This window comes from Pezoporus wallicus, unplaced genomic scaffold (assembly GCF_028554395.1).
Source record: "Pezoporus wallicus isolate ANWC-B61680 ecotype Strahan unplaced genomic scaffold, APGP_CSIRO_Pwel_v1 contig_3486, whole genome shotgun sequence".
Lineage (NCBI taxonomy): Eukaryota > Metazoa > Chordata > Aves > Psittaciformes > Psittacidae > Pezoporus > Pezoporus wallicus.
Genome location: NW_026642292.1, coordinates 3631613 through 3652248, shown reverse-complemented (window position 1 = coordinate 3652248; position 20636 = coordinate 3631613). Strand labels below are relative to the sequence as shown.

Sequence of the window (20636 nt, the reverse complement as noted above, 5' to 3'; positions counted from 1 at the left end):
TGTTTGTTTTGGCAGGGAGGAGGAAGGCAGCTGAAACAGACAGTGATCTTGATAGCAGTTATTTAACCTTATGCAGGGGTCTGAGCTCTGGCATTTCATAGACCTGTGCCCTAAAGAAAGAGATTCCAATAATTACACTGCTGTCAGTGAGACTGCTTTCCTGAAACTGATATGGGGCACCAGACTGGGCTTCCTCCTCTTCCTAAGCTGAATTATCTTCTGTGGAGATCACTGGGAGAGTTACTGGAGGTTGTAGAATAATCCTGCCCTCAGTACTGTAGGATAAGTCTGAAGCTTTCCTGTACCTTTTCATGTGCTGCCATGTCTATGTGCAGCACCTCCTGAACAGAAAAAAGTTTCAGAATAGCACTTACCCTCTCTGCTTACAGGCCATCTGGTGAGAAGAAGCCTGCTGATTCCAAAGCCATGCCAGACCTCAATGGGTACCAGATCCGGGTGTGAAAAGAGCTGTGCCTAGCTCCAGAGATTTCTTGCTGGCCAGAACTGAGACCTGGATACACCGGCAGTGATTCTGACAAAGGAGACAAGGGAGTGGGAGCAGAACAGAGTGCCGATCTTCCCACGTACTTCCTAGTGGGCCAGTCCCAGAGCTGGATCCCATGGGTCCCAGAGGATTCACCTGCCTGTTTCTGGGAGAGGTGTCCATCTTAATTCACTGAAACAAGTATTTTTACAAAAAAGGGGAAAAAACAAAAAAAAAAGATGTGAATGTTGGTGGGAGTTTGCTGCAGGAAGACATGGAGTGAGTGGGGTCAGCAGATTCACTATCAATTTATTTCTGTTGACAGCAAGTAAGTGAAGCATTTTGTTGACAGCACTTCTTCCCTGTCTGCACAGAAGCCTTCAACCCATGCAAGACCTGCACAGCTGAGGCTGGATGTGATGCTGGAATGGGATGGCCGCCATCACATTCTGTATCTTGTGCAGAAACTCCTTGTTTTGCCATTATGAACACTTTGTTTAACATTGCTCTTGTAAGAGAGGGCTGAATTTGCTCAGTCTCATTTATTGATCATACAAAGACTTTTCATCTGCAGAAACCACATCTTGTGTGTTTAGTCCTGCCTATTTCAAAGTATTTCATTGTCTCTAAGGGAGTAAACAGTGGGATGATGATTTTCTTTACCCACTGTGATGCTGGTGAACTGTTGCTCTAAGTCCTTTTGTTGTTGAGTGGGTCATCAGCAATGATGATGTGCCTACGCCATTGCCATATGAAAACAGGCACAGAGACCTCATTTGACCAGGCAGGGGCTGGAGGGAAGCCTGAACTTTGAGACCGCCCTTCATGAGCCTTCTCTCTCTAGTTACTGCTACTGTGAAAGCTTGCAGAAGGTGCTTCAGTCACTGAGGTACAGGTTTTAAGAGTAAATAGTTAAAGAGGGGTTTAATGATGTGAACAGGTTTTACAAGCATTTTTCTTTTCCACAAGATCCTTGCTCCTTCCTCACTGTAGTGTTAGTGCTGGAGTTACAGACGCATGCTTGCTGATTGGAAGCCCTGCTCAAGGAGATTGCAGCTGCCTTCCTAACGGCTCAGCCCAGAGCCTCCTAGGAAAGTAGTTCCCCACCATAAGCCCAGAGCTTTGCTTCTGTTCTGGTTCTTTGGATAGCTGCAGTATTTAACAGCACCACCTAGGCCAGCGTTCCCCAAAGGGCTTGGGCCTTTCTGCCTGCTTTCAGCTTTGACTTTTCCTACGCTCCTTTCCAATAGAGTGTTGTACTACTGATTAAGCAGTGTATTGCTTGTCAGAAATCTGGAGTGTTGTCAGATATTGCTTTGAGGCCTAGAAACAGCGAAGTTGCCACAGGTCAGAACAGCATGGCCTTGAAGTGATCTGGATGTGTGGATCTAGGGGAAGTAAAAACTGAGCTTGGAAGTGCGAGTATCCTCAAGAGAAGCTGAGTTTTGTTTTACGACAGCACTGACAAGGAGATAAACTTTCAGAAATACTACATGTTTAATTTAGTTAGAACTGGGTTTATTCTTTCATGTGAAGTTGTTAGAAACATGATGGAGCTTAGCTCTACTGGGTTTTTTTTGTTGCAGTATTGCTGTGCTACACATTTGTATAAGCAGTGCTATTTTGGTGGCAGAGAATGGGTTCTTATCCCCAAACAAATCAGCTCTTCTGTCACATTAAAGCAGTGTTAATCCCTGAAGCACCACCCACAAGTGATTTAACTCAGGCCTCACAAGTTCCTAATTGTACATCCTTAACTGTGACGTAACGTGTAAGGTGCTATATCCATACCAGTGCAGTCTGTCCTTCCAAGCTCTCTTTGTAGCCTGTACTATTTGCTATGCTGTACAACCAGGAGGACGATCCACAGGGAGGTGGCAGAACTTGCTGATGACCCAAGACAAGATTAGTCCAGAAACGGATGCCGATTTCCACAGTGCAGTGCAACACCTGTCCTCTCCCTTGCACTTCAGCTATGTGCAACAATCTGAAATTACACACAGCAGTAGCAAGCCAAGCACCCGATTGTGTCCTCTAGTCAATTTTGTATGGCTGTAAATTAACACGTTTAGTGTCTGGATGCTAATGATGATGTTAGCTGTAAAGGTACCACTGTTACCTGTAAATATTATACATTACTTGAAAGCCACAAACTGCCTTTGCATAGTTTGCTATGCAGTGGACTGAAAGTTCAGGTGCCACTGTGAATCATATGATAAATACTTGCAGCAGTCATCAAGAGAGACTGACTGTCAGGTTTTATTAAAGTGGATTAAATCCAAGAAAAAGACATTATAAAACACATTTAGATAAAACTAGGATGCATCCTCACCATGACTTTGGTTGTTTGGTTGGTCAGTTAATTCAGGGTTAACTGTGAGCTCTTGAAAGTAATTAGTGGCCTCATACAGAGCACATTCAATAGCTGGACAGAACTGAGCCTTTTTAGATGGAAAGGAGGGGAAATGTGTTGAGGGGAAGAAGACCTCAAAATAGATGGGGCAAGTGAGAGGTCAGCTGCAAGCTAATGATGCATTCTTGAGAGCAGGGCAAAAGGGGTGCTCAGCAGTGTTATATCACCAGGGCAGAATGGCTTAAAACAAAATGTTTTGTTTGACCTGGTAATTAAGTGCTTTCCTGCAGGATGTAACTGAGGCCAATAGCTTAGAAAATCAAAGGAAGTGGATGTTTAAAGAATGAATGACAGGTGGAGTTCAAGGTCTCCTAATCCTCAGATGTAGCCAGAGGACAATATACTCTTTCAAGATTTAGTTGCACAATTATGTACGTTAGGAGGCATTTAATTCTTCATTTGTATCTAATGTTGATGACTTCTCAAGATGGATGCAGGAGTAGACATACGCTCTCTACTAGGATTGTTATTTCAAGCCTTCTACTATGTTTCTCTGCGTGGTAGAATTCCTGCCCCTTACTGTTTCTGTATCTCCAGTTTAGCAGATGGTGCTTAAAAAAATGGAGAACGACCAAACCATTCTCCCCTTCTTGCTCTTGCTACTCCCATCTTTGTAACAAGATGCATCACTTCAATACAAAGCTTAGCTTTCTTGCTAACAACATGAGAGCATCTCCCTGTGACAGAAAGGATTAGTGCAATACAGTTTTATGCAGTAAGAAACCTAAGGGTATAATGAAAAATTAACTTCTGCACTTCCACTTCTTTCCTCCCTTATCCACCTGCTCTGGCTTCTGGTCTGTCTGCCTTTAACCATAAGGAAAAAGAGGCTGGAGATGAGTCTTTTTCACTTTTGCAGTCTTTAGAGATACAGAGAAGGAATGAAAACAAGGAACTAGACTGTAATTCAGGTCCTGCAGAACAAAAAAAAAAGGATCTTGAGGAGTTCTCCTATTTAATGTTAAATATGATCGCACGTGTAGCTCTGGGGCATAGATTTCACTGAGCAGTAAGTAGGTCTCATTTGATGTCTGTTCTACAGTACAGGTCCTTCTGAACTCTGTGGAAAGCAACTGCATCCATATACTAGGAATGGACAGACACTGCCTATGTCATATGCCAAGTTGGAGTGAGCTTTGAAAGACTTGGAACAAATGCTGACCTACTACTAGCAAAACTATTTTTAATATAATGCAAACCTTGAAAGAAGAGTTTTTCTTTGTACTTTTATGTAGGCAAGTCCCTTTACTCTTGGCCAACTGCAGTTTTTTAATGGACGAATGGGTTAGTGAGCGAAACTTTCTGCTACAGTGTCACTGATATAAACTTCATATACTAAAGAGTAGGGTTGAGTGTCCATCAGACTGTGACACTAGCCTTTTTTTTTTTTTAACTGTGATATGATAAACTAAATGAGTCTTTAGGAACTTAAGGTACGTTAGCAAGTGTTTAGTGGAAGTGGAGTGCTTTTTTTTTTCAGGTGACTGTTTTACTTGTATGGCACTGTATAGGTCAGTATAGTATCCTTGGATCTACCAGAATAAATGACTCCAAAACTGTGGTTGGAACATAGTTTCTATTCATGCAGTAGTTGTACCACTGTTACCAGATCTGTTTAACATGAAGAATTTTTGTTTTAGTATTTCAGGTGAAAGCCTTAATCAGATGCCTGCCCTTTAAGGTAGGCTCACATGTGGTGTTGTATAGATTGAAACATGACTGTCCTTAAAATTGCAGAGTTTAAGAAACCACAGTGAACAGAAGAATGCTCCTGTTGCCAAAAGTCTGGATTAGATGGGCTTGACCTTGCACCAGAGGCTTGGGTGGTTGCTTTTAGCCACTTCTCCTTCTAAGTGAAGTTCTTGACATGGTCCTGATGATCAGGCACTAGATAGAAGCAGAAGGTGCCCTGTGTCCTATGCGTACTGTGTGTGCAAGTCTAGCTGAAGTAACTCCATACATTCCAGTGGTCTTGCACTGTCATCATGTCAACATTAAGACCCACATTATGAATTTATAACTTAAATGTATCACAACCATTCTCCTTCAGTGATGCCCTGGCCCTGTCTGCTCAGGAGCAACTCAACTTTGGCCCAGAAGGCTACGGAATCCCCAATAATCTCTGCCAAGCAGAGTTTCCCTCCAGGTCAGGGTTGAGATGGTGCTAGTGGGACCAGAGTGGTCCACTTCCGTGCACATCAGTATTCTACTCTAGCACTGATAGGGTGCTCCAAAAACATTTACATCTTTATCATTGGTACAGCTCAGAACTAAGAAATGGCAGGTTTCTTTCTTTAAGAACAATATCCTGTGTGTCTTTTTGTAATTAATCAGTGAGGTTCTGTGTTCCTATGTAGCCAACACAGAACTTGTACTTAGATTTAGTTCTTACTGCACTTCCCATAGCCCTCATGTTGATACTTCTTCCTGCTTCCTTTGACACTTAGAAAATAAAATTCCCTCTGTACTGCTCTCAGCTTGTGCAGGGAAAACAATATGTCTGTACTGTCTTTATTTCCAATTTAAACTTTCCTGTTATAAGTCAGCTGAGAAGTCAAAGGCAAGCCTTGAGTGATGGTATCAGACAGATTATGTATAGATGCCCTGTACTTGCAACACTATGGACATGGAAGAGCACTCATTCTCTTTCTGTTATCTGAACAGGTATGTCTGTACACACAGAGGCAGCTGCCAGAGTGTTAAGAAGTATGTATGTGGCTGTGTACCAAAGGCTAAAACTCATCTTTTCCTTTTCAACTACCATCAGTCAGGTTGGACAGAAAATAAAAGTCAGTGGATGCAGCAATAGGAACTTCAGTGTTGAAATAATGCTGTAAGGATTAACACAAGCCTCTGCTTGCACGGCTGTACTCTTCAATATATGATTAGTTTCCCTCCCTGGCCTGAAAAGCAATTCTGCTTCAGGTCTCTAGTTTAGTGACCTTCCAGACTAATGACCCCACCAGGACTTCTCAAGACAAATGCTGGGTTAATAAAGGACAGTCAGCTGCAAGATTCAGTGCATTCCGGGCAAGGGGGATCCAACTTTATTCAGGCTATCATCTTTCAGCCCTTCTCTCTAGGGAAATGAGTAACAGCTGGGACCAGGGCCAGGATGTAGGCAAGCCTACAGCATGTAGGGGAAAGGAATAAACATCCCCTACTCTGTTACTCCAAAAATAATGGCACATGCAATAGTCCCTCTTAGCTAAGTTAATTATATGAACAAATTCTGCCTTGAGGGGAATTAATTGCACAGCACCTCCTGGGTGGTGTGAAGACACAAAAGAAGAGAGGTGCCCTTTCATAAGCCGACATGGCCTGTGCTCAGAGCCAGGAGTTGACAGTAAGACTTCTGCAACACTCAAAGGCTTCTTGCTCCCTTATTAAATACTTAATAACATTAGCAAAAAAGGACTAAAATGCTGTGACTTCTATAAACCTCTACTTCGGATGCTTGCCTGAAAATACCTTCTATCCCATGTCTTACAGATTTTGCTAAAAATCAGGTAACTCCTAAATCCCCTATAGATGTACAGATCACAGTGACTGCTAGACAGTGGTGTGAGAACAGCAGAACAATGACTTGCCCACAGCTCAGACTAAAAATAACACTTTCTGCTCCCTCTTAGATCAGGCTTTTTCCCTGCTACTGAGAGCCTGCAGTTCTAGGTTTTTAAGTCAGTCAGAGATTGCGCTACTTGGACCTTAGTGAGAAACCTTTATTGTGGAAAGGATACACAATTCAGTGAAGCAGTAAGAAAAAGAAAACAACCCAGCCAGCTACTACACTGAGAAGCCCACAGCTGCAAAACTTCACTCTCTCACACACCTAAAAGCATATAAAAATCCATTTACAAGAGAGTGAGACTGAGCCTTAAGAGCAGCATTCACGCAGGGACTGCAGGACTATAGAAGGCAAAGGCATATGATGTGCTATGAAATGCAGACCATTACAGAATTCAGTTAACTCAGTTAAGCTGGCTTTCCTGGATTACATTTTTATTTTGGCAAAGAGTGACTGCCATCCTACCTCCAACCTCACTCTGTGGGAAGGAGGGAGGGAGGGAGGGAGGGAGGGAGGGGAGGGGAGGGATAAGCTTTAGAATAACTACTGCACCCATCTACCTCCAGGTCAGGAGGACTCCTGAAAGTGGCCAATAAGTGAATAAACTTAAGATTGCTATAGAAAGCTTTCCACCCATCCTGAAAAGACTAAAAAACTAAATGACATTGCTAAAACTTGAAGTCTTTTTTTGTGTATAGAAGGAAAGACTGGATGGAATAAATACATCTTTTGTTGTTGCACATACCAGCGTCTAGTCCTTCTCCCATTTGCCACCTCAGCACCTTGAAAGCTGCTGTTTGTCTAACCAAAGTTAGGAAAAAAATTCCAGCCCTACTATACAGCATTCCTATCCCCTTAGAGCACAAGAATGTGCACTCTGGATCTCAAATAAAAGGAAAAAGAGCTTCAAGACTGATATTCAAGAATGAATGATATTTTCAGTGGAAGTTGGAGGATAACTTGCTTTGACAGAAGCTAAAGTTGTACAGCTGACGAAAGGAAAGAGCTTGAGGCATGCCAAATGTTAAATCAGACATCCTAGTTATCATAGCAGGTGAGTTCTTTACAGAAACTCAGATTTTTGAATACTTCATACTTTGAAACACAATGCAGTATATTCAGTTGCAGTGATTATGCAGCTTGTGCACTTCAGTGTGATGGTGCTATGGAAAGCACTATAGGCTGGGCAGCTGCAGTCTGGTAAGGCCCAGGTCTTAGCCAGCAAGTCTATTAACTTGCACAACAGGAAGCCTACTTGTAAGGCAATGGTATCCCACTAAGGCTTGCACACCCTTCTTTCGGGTAAGCACAAAAGTCTTCATCTACATTTGGATGAACTATGGATACAGCCCGCAAACCCCCAACAGTACTTTCAATAAATGTTCATTAGTGAGTTGGCAATAGGAGGAGAAATTGCACTGCAGCAACAGCCTGATTTGCAAACTGTTTGCAAACACCACTTAAATATTATTAGGAGCAGGACACATGCTTTAATCTGCTCTTAAAAGAGATTCTTTCTGAGATACTCAACTTAGAGCCGCCAGGAGACTTCTCAGTGAAAAGAAACTAAGGTCAAGTATATTTCAGAGTTCTGTGCTTCACAAAGCAGGTGGTATACATGGCGCTACCGAAACTGAAACTTTGTTTCATGTAACAAGTTATTCTCATCCTAAGTGTGGGTTCAGAGCTCCCACCCCTCCCACTTAATGCTTCAGGGCTGAGGGAAACCACTATCTTACGATTTGACAGTGTTTAAATGTTAAACTTATAATAAGACTGATCTGTAAATAATCCCACTCATAGCTTTTAATTGAAGAAATATGGCTGCAGAAAAAAATAAACATCAGTAACTCAGCAAGATAACCGGGTACCGCAGTTATGGGAGAACAGCTGCTGGAGAGATACCTTGTAAGAAAAAAGATGGATAAGGAAGACCTTGAGGAGCAGTCAAGTTTAATTTAAGAAAAGGGCAGAAACTAGAGCAATTATATTGTTTACCACTCCTCCCACCCCATGCAATTGGGAAAACTGATTATAAAGTGCAACATCCTGAAGTGATAAACTTAAAACTCTGAGAAAGTGAAATAAGTCAAATAAGTGTTTGCCTCTACAGCTGCATACCTGCAGCTTAGGAAACTGGTAACAGGGCATGTATACACACTGCTATACACTCTGGCATCCCTTCCGCTAAGTGCCAGTCTCCCTGAGGTCTACATCACTACTACCTCTATGACACCTTCTCTTTCTGAGTATAGCAGGTATTCCTATCACAATCCCTATCATTTACAGATCCCTCTGTAATTCATCAGAAAGCTGTGCTAATGCCAACTAGTCGCACATTTAAGTCAGGAAACAGTATTAAGAGCTACATCGGAAATCTTAGTTATGTGTCCCACCATGAGTTACTCATTACCGCAGCCTCTTATTGTATCAGTGTGTGCTACTCTTAAAGCATTGCAGAACACTTTTTTCCCCTACAACTATATACTAGTTGCTATTTTAGGGGTAGCGATCTTGCCACTCACCCCACCTCCCAACTTCTCCTATAGCTCCCCCACAGCTAGAGGCATTCACAGGCCTCCAGATCCATCTGATGTTCACTCCAGATTGCTCTAGAATACATTTTTCTTTCCTTTCCTGAAACAGGCCAACCCTGTAGGGATCCATACCAGAGCTTCACAGACTGTGGTCAAAACCACCACAGTGATAAACTCTTGTGTGTCTGTACGCAGTCACTAGCAATGGTCCTGCATTTCTGTAATAGTTACACCTATGAATGCTCAAGGAAGCATTTGGGAGCTGCAGGGCTCTCCAGGAGCTTTCTAACCTTCAGAAAGAAGTCAGAGGACTTGCAGGCATTGTCCTGGGGTTTCTCAGCACATGACTCCATATCCAGTGTTCAGCAACTTAACCATTTCAAGTTGAGATCATACTATTTCACGTATCAAAAGCGAAAGCATTAGCTTGACCTGTGGAACACTAGATTTTCCAACAAAATACAGCTGGAACCTTAAAACCTCCCTGAGAGGGGAGGTTCCTTCATGCAAGTTACCAAAACAAAAGTCAAGTCTTTGGTTTAAATAAAATGGAAGAAGCACTTATGATGTTGAAGCACAGCTGCTATCATGTCCAGTTACATCACAGAACTGGCAGGGTGCTTTGGCCAGTGCAGTGACAACCAATTCATCTGATGGTGTACTCCTTATGGGTCTCAACAGGTGGGAGGCAGGAGGGCTGCTTTCACAAAACCCTTAATCAATTCACCATCAGGCCTAGCCAGCAATTTACAGCTGAAGCAGATAGTCAAAGTTGTAAGTGCCAATACTATGTGTCACAGTGGTTTTTGGTTTGCTTTTGGTTGGTTGGTTGGTTTTAAACCTTTAGGGTCTTCCAAGTTTCCTATTACAATGCTAACAGCTGGTGGGAGTTATCTGCAATCAGGCTTCTCTCTGGCAACCTCTTTTCAAGCCTGGCAGAAAATTAAGATCTCAGTTCACTGATTATCCTTTCCTCCCCTTCCTTTACAAATGCAATCAATTACAAATCAGAATAACAGCACTTGCAGAAATTAGTGCAGCTGTCAGATAAATAGAGCCATAGAAATACACAGCTCTGCATATCACCCCATGTACAAAACACCAGTGCCACACCAGAACCTTTACCTGTGAAATTAAGGGCAAACAAATCTTATTCACCCCCAGACTGTTGTTCACTAATACAGACTATGGGCTGGCAAAAGCTATCCACAAATCACCAGGCAAATCACCAACATCTGTCAGGAGCAAGAAGGGTATATGCAGTCCTCACACAGTCACATATGGGCACAGAACACGATCCCACACATACACACCTTGTTTCTGTGCAGTTTGCAGAACTGAGCTGCAAAAGGTGGGCAGTACTTGCTTTCTTTGGGAGGAGGGGAAGGGTTGCTGAGTGCAAACTATTTTGCAAGACAAGCCTGATGCCAAATAAACCAACTCTGGGGTTTGGGAATGTGCTGGGAGACAACAGTTAGGCCCACTTCTTCTTTCTCTTCAACCCTCATTACCACTGTCTTGTGCAGTGAATTTGTTCTCTTTCCCATCACAGCCAGCAAAGCTTTGTTAAGCAAGTCCTCAGAGGGTTAAGCTACCATAAACACAAGGTGCTGCGGTTAGTTCATTTTTTTTTCTTAGATGAGAAAAGATTTATTTTTCAATAAAGAAAGTGACATTTAAAATATAACCCAAATAAAGCCCAGGAAGAGAGAACAATATTTCAAGTCTCCTCATACCTTCCCACAAAAACCTGAAGTGGGATCAGATTTCCCTGCCTCATTTGTGAACAACTGATACTGGTTTTGCCAATATTGCTCTCACATCTTATGGAAGAACTCAGCAGAAAGTGTCAGGCTGATCTAGGGAATCTGCTCTAGGAACAGCTAAAGTTCGATTGGGTTTGTATTTGCCAAGCCACTGCTAGCAAAAGTACACTGGAATCCAAGTGACTGACAATCTAGCTCCAAGTTACACAGCCTTTCCCTTCATACTTCATAAGCTATCACTGAGAAACTAAACATTGTTTTGGTGCGACAGAATATTGGTGTATACATCCCTGGATCCTTGGTACCAATTAACTAACCAGATGTAGGCAGCGTTGTCCCTCTTGTTCCCAGCTCCTTGAAGATCTCACACGGGGTCAAATAAACATAGGAGTTATGGTGGTTCCAGCAGCACTAAGACATCTGCTAAACAAAGCAGTGTAACAAGGATCCCTTTAAGAGATGGCAGTGCCTGAATACAACTGGAAGACCACTGGGAACACAGGTCAAGTTTGAAGAGACACACAAAATACCAATGCAAAAAGCACTCAAACTATCCCATTCCTGTTTTTTTCTGAGGAAGTAAGGGGAGATAGGAACTTTTAGGGCATGATCAGGAACACAGTTTTCTTGCAAGCAGGTTGTGCAATCCAGAGCCTCAATTGCTATATTCAAAATAGCTTCTCTTTAGGGAAAGTAACCAACACTAACCCTCTCTAAGGCTGGCGATCTCCAAGCCAAAGCTAGCCAGCAGGCAAAGATGATCAGATGAACAAAAAGGATTTGGTAAGCCATTCGCCATCAGCAGGACATCTTCAGAGAGAAGGGAGAGGCGGCCAAGCAGCTTCAGGGCTCCATCCTGGTACAGCCTGCGACCTGACAGAGAAAAAGGAAAGAAATATCAGCCAGAGACTGATTCTGTAGATTAACTCTACACACTCACAGAGGGACATCTGTAAATGCTTTCCTATTCTTTCCCTAATGAACAAAGACAGCCTGCACAAACACTGCATGCACCTTTGTGCCTAGATATGAAAGCAGTGAGCATCCTGTACTGCTGTTGTTCAATGTTTCATATACTTGTAGGCACAGGAATCGATCAAACTCAACTCACCAGGCAGCTGCTTATATGAAAAGTTCCTTTCATGGTACTAAGTTGTAGCTATAGGTTCATATTCTCCCCTAAGCACAAATTAATCTCTCCATTCCTAACCTCTTCCCCAAAGTTCCTTCTGACGTGATCCAAACCAGCTCAGAGACAGTTCCTGGATGCATTTACATGCAGTCTTTCATCACCATATCTCCTGTTTCAGGTTGCAGAGAGGTGGTGCCATTGTAATGTATCCAGTCACCACCTTCTAAGGCTAGTATGTGTTCTCAGACAAGCCGTAAGTCCAAGCCTTGAACTTAGGACCCAGTACTGGAACACAAATGCTTATACAAAAGAACAGAATCCATTCTGTTCTAGCTTCCTCAAAAGCCTACATGAACATAAGCTAAGCAGCTTCAGGTTTCCACAGCAAAGATAAACAGTGTCTTCTTATGATACCTGAGCAAATGCTTCCAGTCTGTGCATCACTTCAGTCAAAGTCACACCCTGTAGATGTACCCCAGCTTAGCAAAATGCACTGCCAAACACTGAGCTGCATTCTGGCATGTCTCGCAGCCCTCTCCCAACATCACAGGGATAAGCCCTGCTCTGCCACACTCACCCCCCCTGTTCCTATTCTCCACAGGCTCTGCTGAATAGAAGATATAATCAACAGTGGTTCCAAGTCCCATGGGCATCGTTGTGACCTCCGGGCGTCCCCTCTGTGGCAGGAAGTGGCTGTAGACAGAGGTCAGGTTGAGGCCATGCTGGATAATACCTGAAGACCTGCACATGAAAAGCCACCATTTATCAAGGAAAGAAAGAAAATGCTATAGTGTTCAGTACTGCAGCCACAGCTGAGATTGGTGTTCCCTTGCTGATGCAACTGTCCAAACTATTTCTACGTTGTGAATGTATAAAAGGCAGTCTTTCCGAATTATTCACTCCACTTACACCAAAGACAAAGCTGACTATGAACTTCCTTTGTCTCCAATACCCAGTCCTGTCTATGCTCTTCATTCTCAACCTCACCAACACAATGCTGACAGAACAGCGCCCAGCTGCTGGGACAACCCTGAGTGGATCTGGCTCTTCCAGACAGCCCTCCTTACTCTCTTCTACCCCCACATTTATTTCAGTCTTTACTTCAGCCAGAATTTCGGCTCTCAGGAAAACAAGACCAGGCTTGAAGAGTGAGGCCATTGAAGATGCACTTAATTACCTTGGGACAAATGGCTGAGGATCAGGGTCTTTCAGCATGGCAGTAGGCTTGCACCAGTGTGGAGGGCGGTCTGCAAAGGAGCAAAGAGAGTCCAGCCAGACCTACACAGATCCTGGAACAGGCTGCTCATCCCAAGTCAGAAAAGCTTCTCCTGACATCAAATGAATCTTTTTGCCCAAGAAGAGCAGATAGCTTCCAGCCACAGGCACCTTGAAGAAAAATATTCAAAGGAAACCCCAGCTCTAAGACTAACAGGAACATCCTAGAGCAGATCAGTACAAACCACAGAGAAGTCATACTCTGTCCTGCCAAGAATATGTCCTTGAAGCATTTATTATTGAAGCTTAGGGTACCTTAACCTTTGCTCTCTAAGAAAGTTCATTTCCCTTAGCCTACAGCTTACTCAAAGGGCAGAACAGAAATGGAGACAGCAGAACTAGATCTCACTTTTTAACAAACAGCCTCTAAAAGAGGCTGAATCTTAATGCATCTTAAGGAATATAGTCAGTGTGTATGAGGGTGGTAAGACTGTACTCCTCTGAACTCTCATAGAATCCATTAGTAATCACACAGCCACAGAAGGCACCCTTCTGCTTTCCTCTGTTCTCACCAGGCATTACCTCCACCCCATGTTTTTATCAAAATTAAGCTAGGAGAGACACAAGCTGGAAAGTCTCCCATTAGTACCTGGTTTAGCATCTGTCACACCTTCCAAAAGGACCAGATGTGCTGGTCGTTCACAGGCAAGATCGCAATAATGAAACTGGAGCAGGAAGTCCCGGCTGTACTTACGTCTGCCTGCAGAGAAAAATACAATTTAAAGAAGAAAATGACTGCAGCAAAGTCACATCTACAGGGGACACCTCTACACTCTTTATACCTCTTAAGCCTCTTTAGTTTGAGAGAGGTTTTTCTGCCCAAGCACTCTGATACCATGAGAATGAGAATCACTTAACAACCTAAATGTAGAACAGAACAGATGCATAAACATAGAACAGAGCATAGTCGTTGCTATCCCTTTAGCTAATGCAACAGTCTTAGCACCTTGGTGACACAAATTAAGACAGCCCCTCTGAGATACCACAAGTTCAAGGGACTTTCAAGCAGATGAGTTACTGTACAACTCAAGGAAATGTCTGCCAAAAATGAAAAAACAATTCCAGAGCTCAGGCTCAATAAAAGTTCTACATTCAAGATTCCAATAAAAGCTATTTAGTGTGGGCTCCTCCTTTTCTTTTAACCCTAAGGATAGTAGAGAATAGCCATGATTGTAAATGGGCCCTTTGGAATGATTTCCTAATAGTGGTGTGCAAATACTGCACAGAACCACTCCAACAAACACCTGCAGCTGAACATGGTTTGCAACTGCACAAAAGTGTAAGTCTGGGAATATGAAAGACATACAGAGAGCAATGGTTACTGATAGGAGAATATTCAGCTCTCGACTAGAGAAAGAAAATGGCAGAAATAGGGCTACAGAAACAGACCCCAGAAAAATTAAATTTAATTCATATACCAAGGAAATTGACAGGAGAATCTTTGCTGAGTGCCTCATGCAACATATGCCTAAGCTACTGAGGCAGCAAGGCCCACAAACTGTCCATCCTCAGCACACTTATGTACTCAGTGCACACCGGAGCTCACCTTGTTTCTTTGGCTGGCACAGGGTGACATACTGGCAGTTGTCTGTTACACCCAAGGAGCTCGGCCACAGTGGGGCCAGCATTTTCCGTGAGTACAACTGTTGGGAAAAGTCTTCCTGACCAGAAACCTGCATGGAAGCCAGAAACAGTCAGCAACACAGAGCAGAACTTTTGTGTGCTATAGACAACGTAAGTATATACACCTGCCAAGAGCAACGGGAGAATGCCTCATAGAAAGGCATGAACTAAGCTGTTCACAATATGGTGCAGATGTAATAAACCCTTCAGAAAGTCTTGGTGGATTTGTACTCCCCTAAACTTTCATGTACAGTCATGCAGGCACATTCTCCCATACCAAGGGAGAATCAGGACCTGAAATGGTCTATTATCCCCAGTCTGCCTCAAGAGAAGCCAAAAGTGGTGGAAACAATGCACATACATTTGTCCTCTTCTTTCCATAGCAGCGCTGGAGGAATTGGAGAAGAATTCTGAATAACTGAGTTCATTATTCAGACTATTTCCTCATGAGAGGAAGAATGCAGCCATGCATTCTTTATATTTACATGCATTTCTCTACAGCAGCATGCAATAACAAGCTACCCAACCTCAGTTCTGGCTGCCATCTACCTTCCAGGCTGGCATCCCATGGTAGGAAAGTTCCCCATTCCGGATGAACTTGTAGAGTGGAGAATCAGGTACAGAGTTCAGGTCTCCACACAAGATGACAGGATAGTAGCTTCCTTCAGTAGTTTTTGCAATCTTGTCAATCTCTGCTAGGAGCAAGGCCATTTGGGCCAGTTTGATATCTCCCCGCCGGGGATTGAACAACACATGAGTGTTAGCCACACACAAAGGACTGACTGCCTTCAGATCTAGGCCCTCTGGGAGCAGAGGCTGCAGCAGCAACACCAAGCCCACATTATCCCGATTGAGGACACCCAGGCCAGGCCGGAAGTATTCTACGGGGCTGAAGCTGATCAGCTGGAACCTGCTGTGCTTATAGCACACTGCACAGCCATCTGTCTTCTTCCCAGTTCTCCGCTTATAAAAGCATGTGAAGCCTGAAAAGAAACCATCACCTGTTAAAAAGTTTATCCAGTCACTACCTCAAGCTCCCCCCATTAGCTAGGGAGTTCAGCAAATGTGCGTAGCAGAAGAGATTCCTACTGCATTTGGGTTCAGCATTACACCCAATTCTATCCCAGTAATCAGAGTTTATCATTGAGGATATCGCCTCTTTCCTTGTCCTTCTGGAAGTCTGTCAGCTTTGTTACTCTGTCAACTCTGAGAAAGACCAATTACAAAAGAAAGGGTAAAGGTCTAGGCAGACAGCTCAGTAAAGCCAGAATACCCGACAAATAGAAAGAGCTCTCTCAAGACCAAGTGCTTTGAAGACATTAGGCAGGAAGCACTCCTTGGCCAGTTCCATGAGCTGGAGGTACAGACACACAAAAGCAGGACATACCCATCCTCTTGAATGTTGGTTCTAGCTGCTCCCAGTAATGGTTCTCTTGTACTTCCTGGAGACACAGAACCTAGAAGGAAGGCAGAGACCTCACTCACTCCACCAGTATTTGCTAGTTACCTTGTTCTGGGGAAGGAAGAAAGCGGAAAAGTGCACTCACATACCAACCCTACAACCAGAAAGGTGATCGCTGCAACTCTGTCCTGTACTTTCCAGATAGAGAACAATAATTTTCTGGGTCATTAGCTTATCATTCAGTTTTCCAGTGACGAGGCAGAAGATCTTCATTATACAAAGAGGACTCAAGGAACAGAGAAAGACATGAAGTCCCTTCTATGCAGGCTTCCCCTCTTGTGCTGCCTTATAAACCTGGTCCTTTCCTCCTGCAACACACATTATCTCTTCCTCTACTTCTGCTTTTTAAAGAAGTTAGGCCCTAATATCAAGTACAACTAGCTTCTACAGTAACACAATCAAAGCAGAATAAACATTAAAAAAAAATGGATGCACAAGGCCTCTCAAAGAGTCTCAGAGGAATGGAGTAATCAGTGTTCAGTTATCAAGCAGGCTGTATTTTCCAAGGACTTTCACCCCATTCTTTTAATTTTTTAATGCTGTTAGACCACACAAGGAATTCAAAATCTGGTGACACTGATGTAGAAAAGGCTCAGTCATACTCACATCAGGATCCCAGTGCTGGATTTCCTGCAAAAGGTTTGGAAGGCGGTAGTTCCAGTTCAGGATGTCTGGATGACAGTGTTGATAGAGATCAAGGCTCTGCTCCACCAGGTCCTGGGCAAGGATGTTGTAAGACATAACTCGAAATTCAAAGAGAGGAGTGTTTTTTGAGACCTGCTCTAGCTCACATGGCTTGATAGAAAGATCTTCCCAGTCTCTCCATAAAACCTCTGTATGCAAGAGACAAAAAGCCAAATTACAGCCATGCTGGGTACCCTACTGATACCTTTGTTACCCCAGGACCCAGAAAATAGCCATTCTTTTCCTCTAAACTAGGGTCCTCTAGCCTCTGTGCAAATCCTCACCCACTCTGTTTTTCAGGTGCTCTTTCAGGATGCCTTTGGATGGCTGTCAATGGGGGAAGCATAACAGAAGACCAGAGTCAAGCATACTGAAGCACTCAACCAGGTTTTGGGTGCTTTTTATATTACAAAACCAGCATTTTGGAACAGTTCCTAGAAAATTAACATATATTGATGTTCAGACCAGATGGTCTTACAGCACTGAGACTACTAGCTGTGACCAGCCCTCCCTCAGCAAAAACTCACTTTGCAGCTTTCACTAGCAGATCCTGTCAATTCTGCATGGACAGATACAATCAGTGTCTTACTGACAGCAAGCCCAGACACAATACCCTGACTGCATTCACTACAAACCTAAATCCCAACCCAAACATTAGATTCAGAGCTGTTACTACTGACCATGGTAGGGTACCTCTGTCGGGAGAGAAGAAAATTGTACCATATCCTGAATGGGCCAGGCGTGGGGCTCCGTTGGCACCGTCTCTTCATCACACACTAAACTCCAAGCCAGCACAGCTGGGTCTTCATTCTGCAGTTCTACACTGACAGCGGCACAGCCAGCTGTCTGGTGATCCCTCTGTGGCACCACAGCTGCTGAAGGGGCATTGCCTGTTACAGCCACTGTTTCCTCTGTTGGTAATACTGCCAGTTCAGTCACTGCATGGTCTTGTGGTTCCAAAGAGGCCAAGGCATGTAGCTCTGTGAGATGCTCACCAGCACACTGGGTGACTTCTGGAGCTGAATTCAGATCACTGAGGCTAGTCATCAATAGTTCTGAACCTTCTAACCAGTCACTAGTGAGCGTAACTGATACTTTTGCCACTGATGGAGCGCTCTCACTGGCTGCCAAATTCCCTGCTCCTTCTTCCAGCCACTGCTGAAGAAGGGCTTCTTGCTCTTCTGGGACCAACCTTCCTCTGCTCGCAGTAAAGACCTCTTCTATCTGGGTGGACGTGCTCTTCGCCAGAAGCACATTCTTTCGACAGGTAAAGAAAGCATCTGCCATTTGAAAACAAACAAAACCATCATAAGACAGATGGAAATCCTTTCTCACTCTTTTCTTTTTCCTATGCATTTGCAGTAACTCTGTACAATTCAGCCATTCAGTACAGTAACCCAAACAACTTCTCCGAAGAAAAATGGCTACTGTCTGAATAACTTGTGCCGCCTCCTCCTGAACCAGAATTGGACTGCATCTTGTTTGGCCACTAGTTATGTTAGTCAAAGTCACTGAAACTCTACAGGATGCCAATGGCTTTACCAATTCTATGGAATTATTAGGGTTCTGAAGCATCTCTCTTATGAGAGCGATTGCAGGAGCTGGACCTGCTCAGTCTAGAGAAGACTGAGAGGGGATCTCATAAATGCATATAAATATCTACAAGGCACGTGCCAGCAGGATAGTGCCAGACTCTTTTCAGTGGTGCCCAGCAACAGGATGAGGAGCAATGGCCATAAACTAAGATACGTAAAGTTTCACCTCAACATGAAGAACTTCTTTAGACTGAGGGTGCAGAGCACTGGAACAGGCTGCCCAGGAGGGTTGGTTGTGGAATCTACCCTTCTGGAGGAATTCAAAACCCACCTGGACATGCTCCTGTGTAACCTGCTCTAGGTGGCCCTGCCTTGGCAGGGGGGTTGAACTGGGCGATCTCCAGAGGTCCCTTCCAACCCCGGTGATTCTGGGATTCTGTGAATGCAGTTCTAACTTAGGCAGTGCCACAGATAGTCACCCAAGCTAAAAGGCCATGTGGAAACACTATCAGCTCTCAGCAACACATGCAAAGCACAGTCTGTAGAAGTTAGCTGACTGATAGGGTGCATGGGCCAAGAAGCCAAGCTCTTGTAGATCACCACTTGGAGCAAGTTTCTTTCCACAGATTGAGTAACAAAATTGCACTCAGCTAAGAACAAACATATCAGAAGAATGTGTTGTGGAACAAAAACTGTAATAAAGATATGAAAAATAAAGACACAGAGGACCCAGCAAGTGTGGTTAAAAGGCTTATTAGAAAGAATATATGCACTGAAGTAGCCCTGGTAAGAATTACAGATCACCCAATGACTGACATCTGTGGTAAAAAATTAAAGTAACTCCTGTTGTTAATGTAACATTTGAATGTACTAATATTGTGGGGTAAAGTAGAAGACGACAGGGACTCTCTTCACTTGCATATATACAACAGCTGACAGCATTAATGTTTTGCTACAAATTCTACACAGACACTACTTCTGATTTGCAATTTCTCTTGTCTACAAATTACATTTTCTCTACCGTATCCCTGTGACAAGTCAGTGAGCCAGAGCAGTGACATGCAGGTGTCAGCAACATCCATGTACGCTTTTATTCTCTCTTTCGTGCCAAGGCTTTCGGTGTCAGAAATGGAGCTTTAAGAATGAAACTCCTCCTATTTTGTAATTAAGTTCATGAACGTCCAAGCACCAAGGCAGTATTTTCACACATCATTAGCCAGTTACAAACGCCTGTGACTACAGGAGAGTAGATGAATTTGAGAGAAGTCAGCTGGCTGCTCACAATGATCAGCGTGCCACTGTCTGCTACAGGCCTGTGGACAGGTTCAAGCACAGTCACCAGAGCCTGGAAAGTACCAGCAGGACCTAGGAAGCTAAGTGAAATACTGATGCACACAAAGCAAGAGTCCATGCATGAGTCAACAGCAGGTCCTTGGGGAGTCACAGACCGCAGAGCAGATCAGCTCCGAGGATCAACCCAGACCTGCAGCGCAGGTCCGGCTCAGGAGGCCCAAGCCTCCCCGCAGACCGCAGTGTGCCACTGCAGCACAACAGCTGGCTGCTGCTCCAACACCCAGCCCCCCGCGCTGCCCGGGGCTGAGCTGCTTCAGGCACACACCTGCCCCCCCCTCCCGCTGCTCACGGCGAGGCCCTCGGGGAGCTGCGGGGCAGCAGGGACGCACCTGGCTCCCAGCCGCCGAGGCCCCTCCGGCCGCTCTGCCCTGAGGCCGGGTCTTGGGGAAACGAGGAGCGCCCGCACCCCGTCCCTCCGGGCCACCGCCGCCGGCTCCCCTGGGCCCAACCGCCGCCCGCCCGGTGCCGGGTTACCTCGGAGGGCCCGGAGGAGCCGCGCCGCCGGCAGCAGCACATAGCAGAGAACAGTGCCGATCATACCGCCCGGCTCGTCACGTCACAGCACTGCACTGCACTGCACGGAACGGCACGGCCTCCACCGCCCCAGGCACGGCCCCAGCGAGGCAACGCACGCACCGGCTCCGCCTCAGCAGCCACCTCACGGCGCGTCCGCGGCCTCGGCCTGAGCCTAGTAGCCGCGCAAGGCACTCACCGCGCCGTGCCGGCACCGCGCTGAGCCAGGCCGCCGCGGTACACCGCGCCGCAGGGGCTGAAGACCGACCCAGGCCTAGCCCACCTGCTAGG

The 20636-nt window shown here is 44.7% G+C and overlaps 2 protein-coding genes across 7 annotated transcripts in view; one reads left to right on the top strand and one right to left on the bottom strand.

Annotated features, from left to right (window-relative positions):
• Positions 1–1166, top strand: part of VASH1 (vasohibin 1) — an 11087-nt gene extending 9921 nt beyond the window's left edge. Inside the window, exon 7 of the mRNA XM_057428578.1 lies at positions 390–1166. Within this exon, the coding sequence (XP_057284561.1) occupies positions 390–462 (73 nt within the window). The 3' untranslated portion in view covers positions 463–1166. The remainder of the gene's footprint in view (positions 1–389) is intronic.
• On the bottom strand, positions 47–20636 carry ANGEL1 (angel homolog 1). Of its 6 annotated transcripts, none has more exons than XM_057428575.1 (11): positions 20545–20636; positions 17625–18224; positions 16867–17093; positions 16186–16255; positions 15348–15781; positions 14722–14848; positions 13765–13875; positions 13078–13147; positions 12478–12641; positions 11477–11641; positions 47–341 (listed from the first exon to the last, which is right to left on the bottom strand). In XM_057428575.1, the coding sequence occupies exons 2-11, from the start codon at positions 17989–17991 to the stop codon at positions 310–312; spliced, it is 1767 nt and encodes a 588-aa protein (XP_057284558.1). In that variant the 5' UTR covers positions 17992–18224; positions 20545–20636; the 3' UTR covers positions 47–309. The 6 variants fall into 6 exon arrangements, 5 of the variants coding, with proteins under 5 accessions (XP_057284558.1, XP_057284559.1, XP_057284556.1 ...); XM_057428576.1 differs by lacking the exon at positions 20545–20636 and adding an exon at positions 20469–20531; XM_057428573.1 differs by lacking the exon at positions 20545–20636 and adding an exon at positions 20307–20462.

What these genes read in the sequence shown, in the direction of transcription:
- ANGEL1 (XM_057428573.1), bottom strand. Translation starts at nt 20,370, where the DNA reads ATGATCGGCACTGTTCTCTGCTATGTGCTGCTGCCGGCGGCGCGGCTC. An exon ending in GACAGAGGTACCCTACCATG is followed by an intron (nt 17,094 to 17,624) that starts GTCAGTAGTAAC and finishes TCTTGCATACAG; the next exon opens with AGGTTTTATGGAGAGACTGG. An exon ending in CCTCAGCCATTTGTCCCAAG is followed by an intron (nt 12,642 to 13,077) that starts GTAATTAAGTGC and finishes TTTCATGTGCAG; the next exon opens with GTCTTCAGGTATTATCCAGC.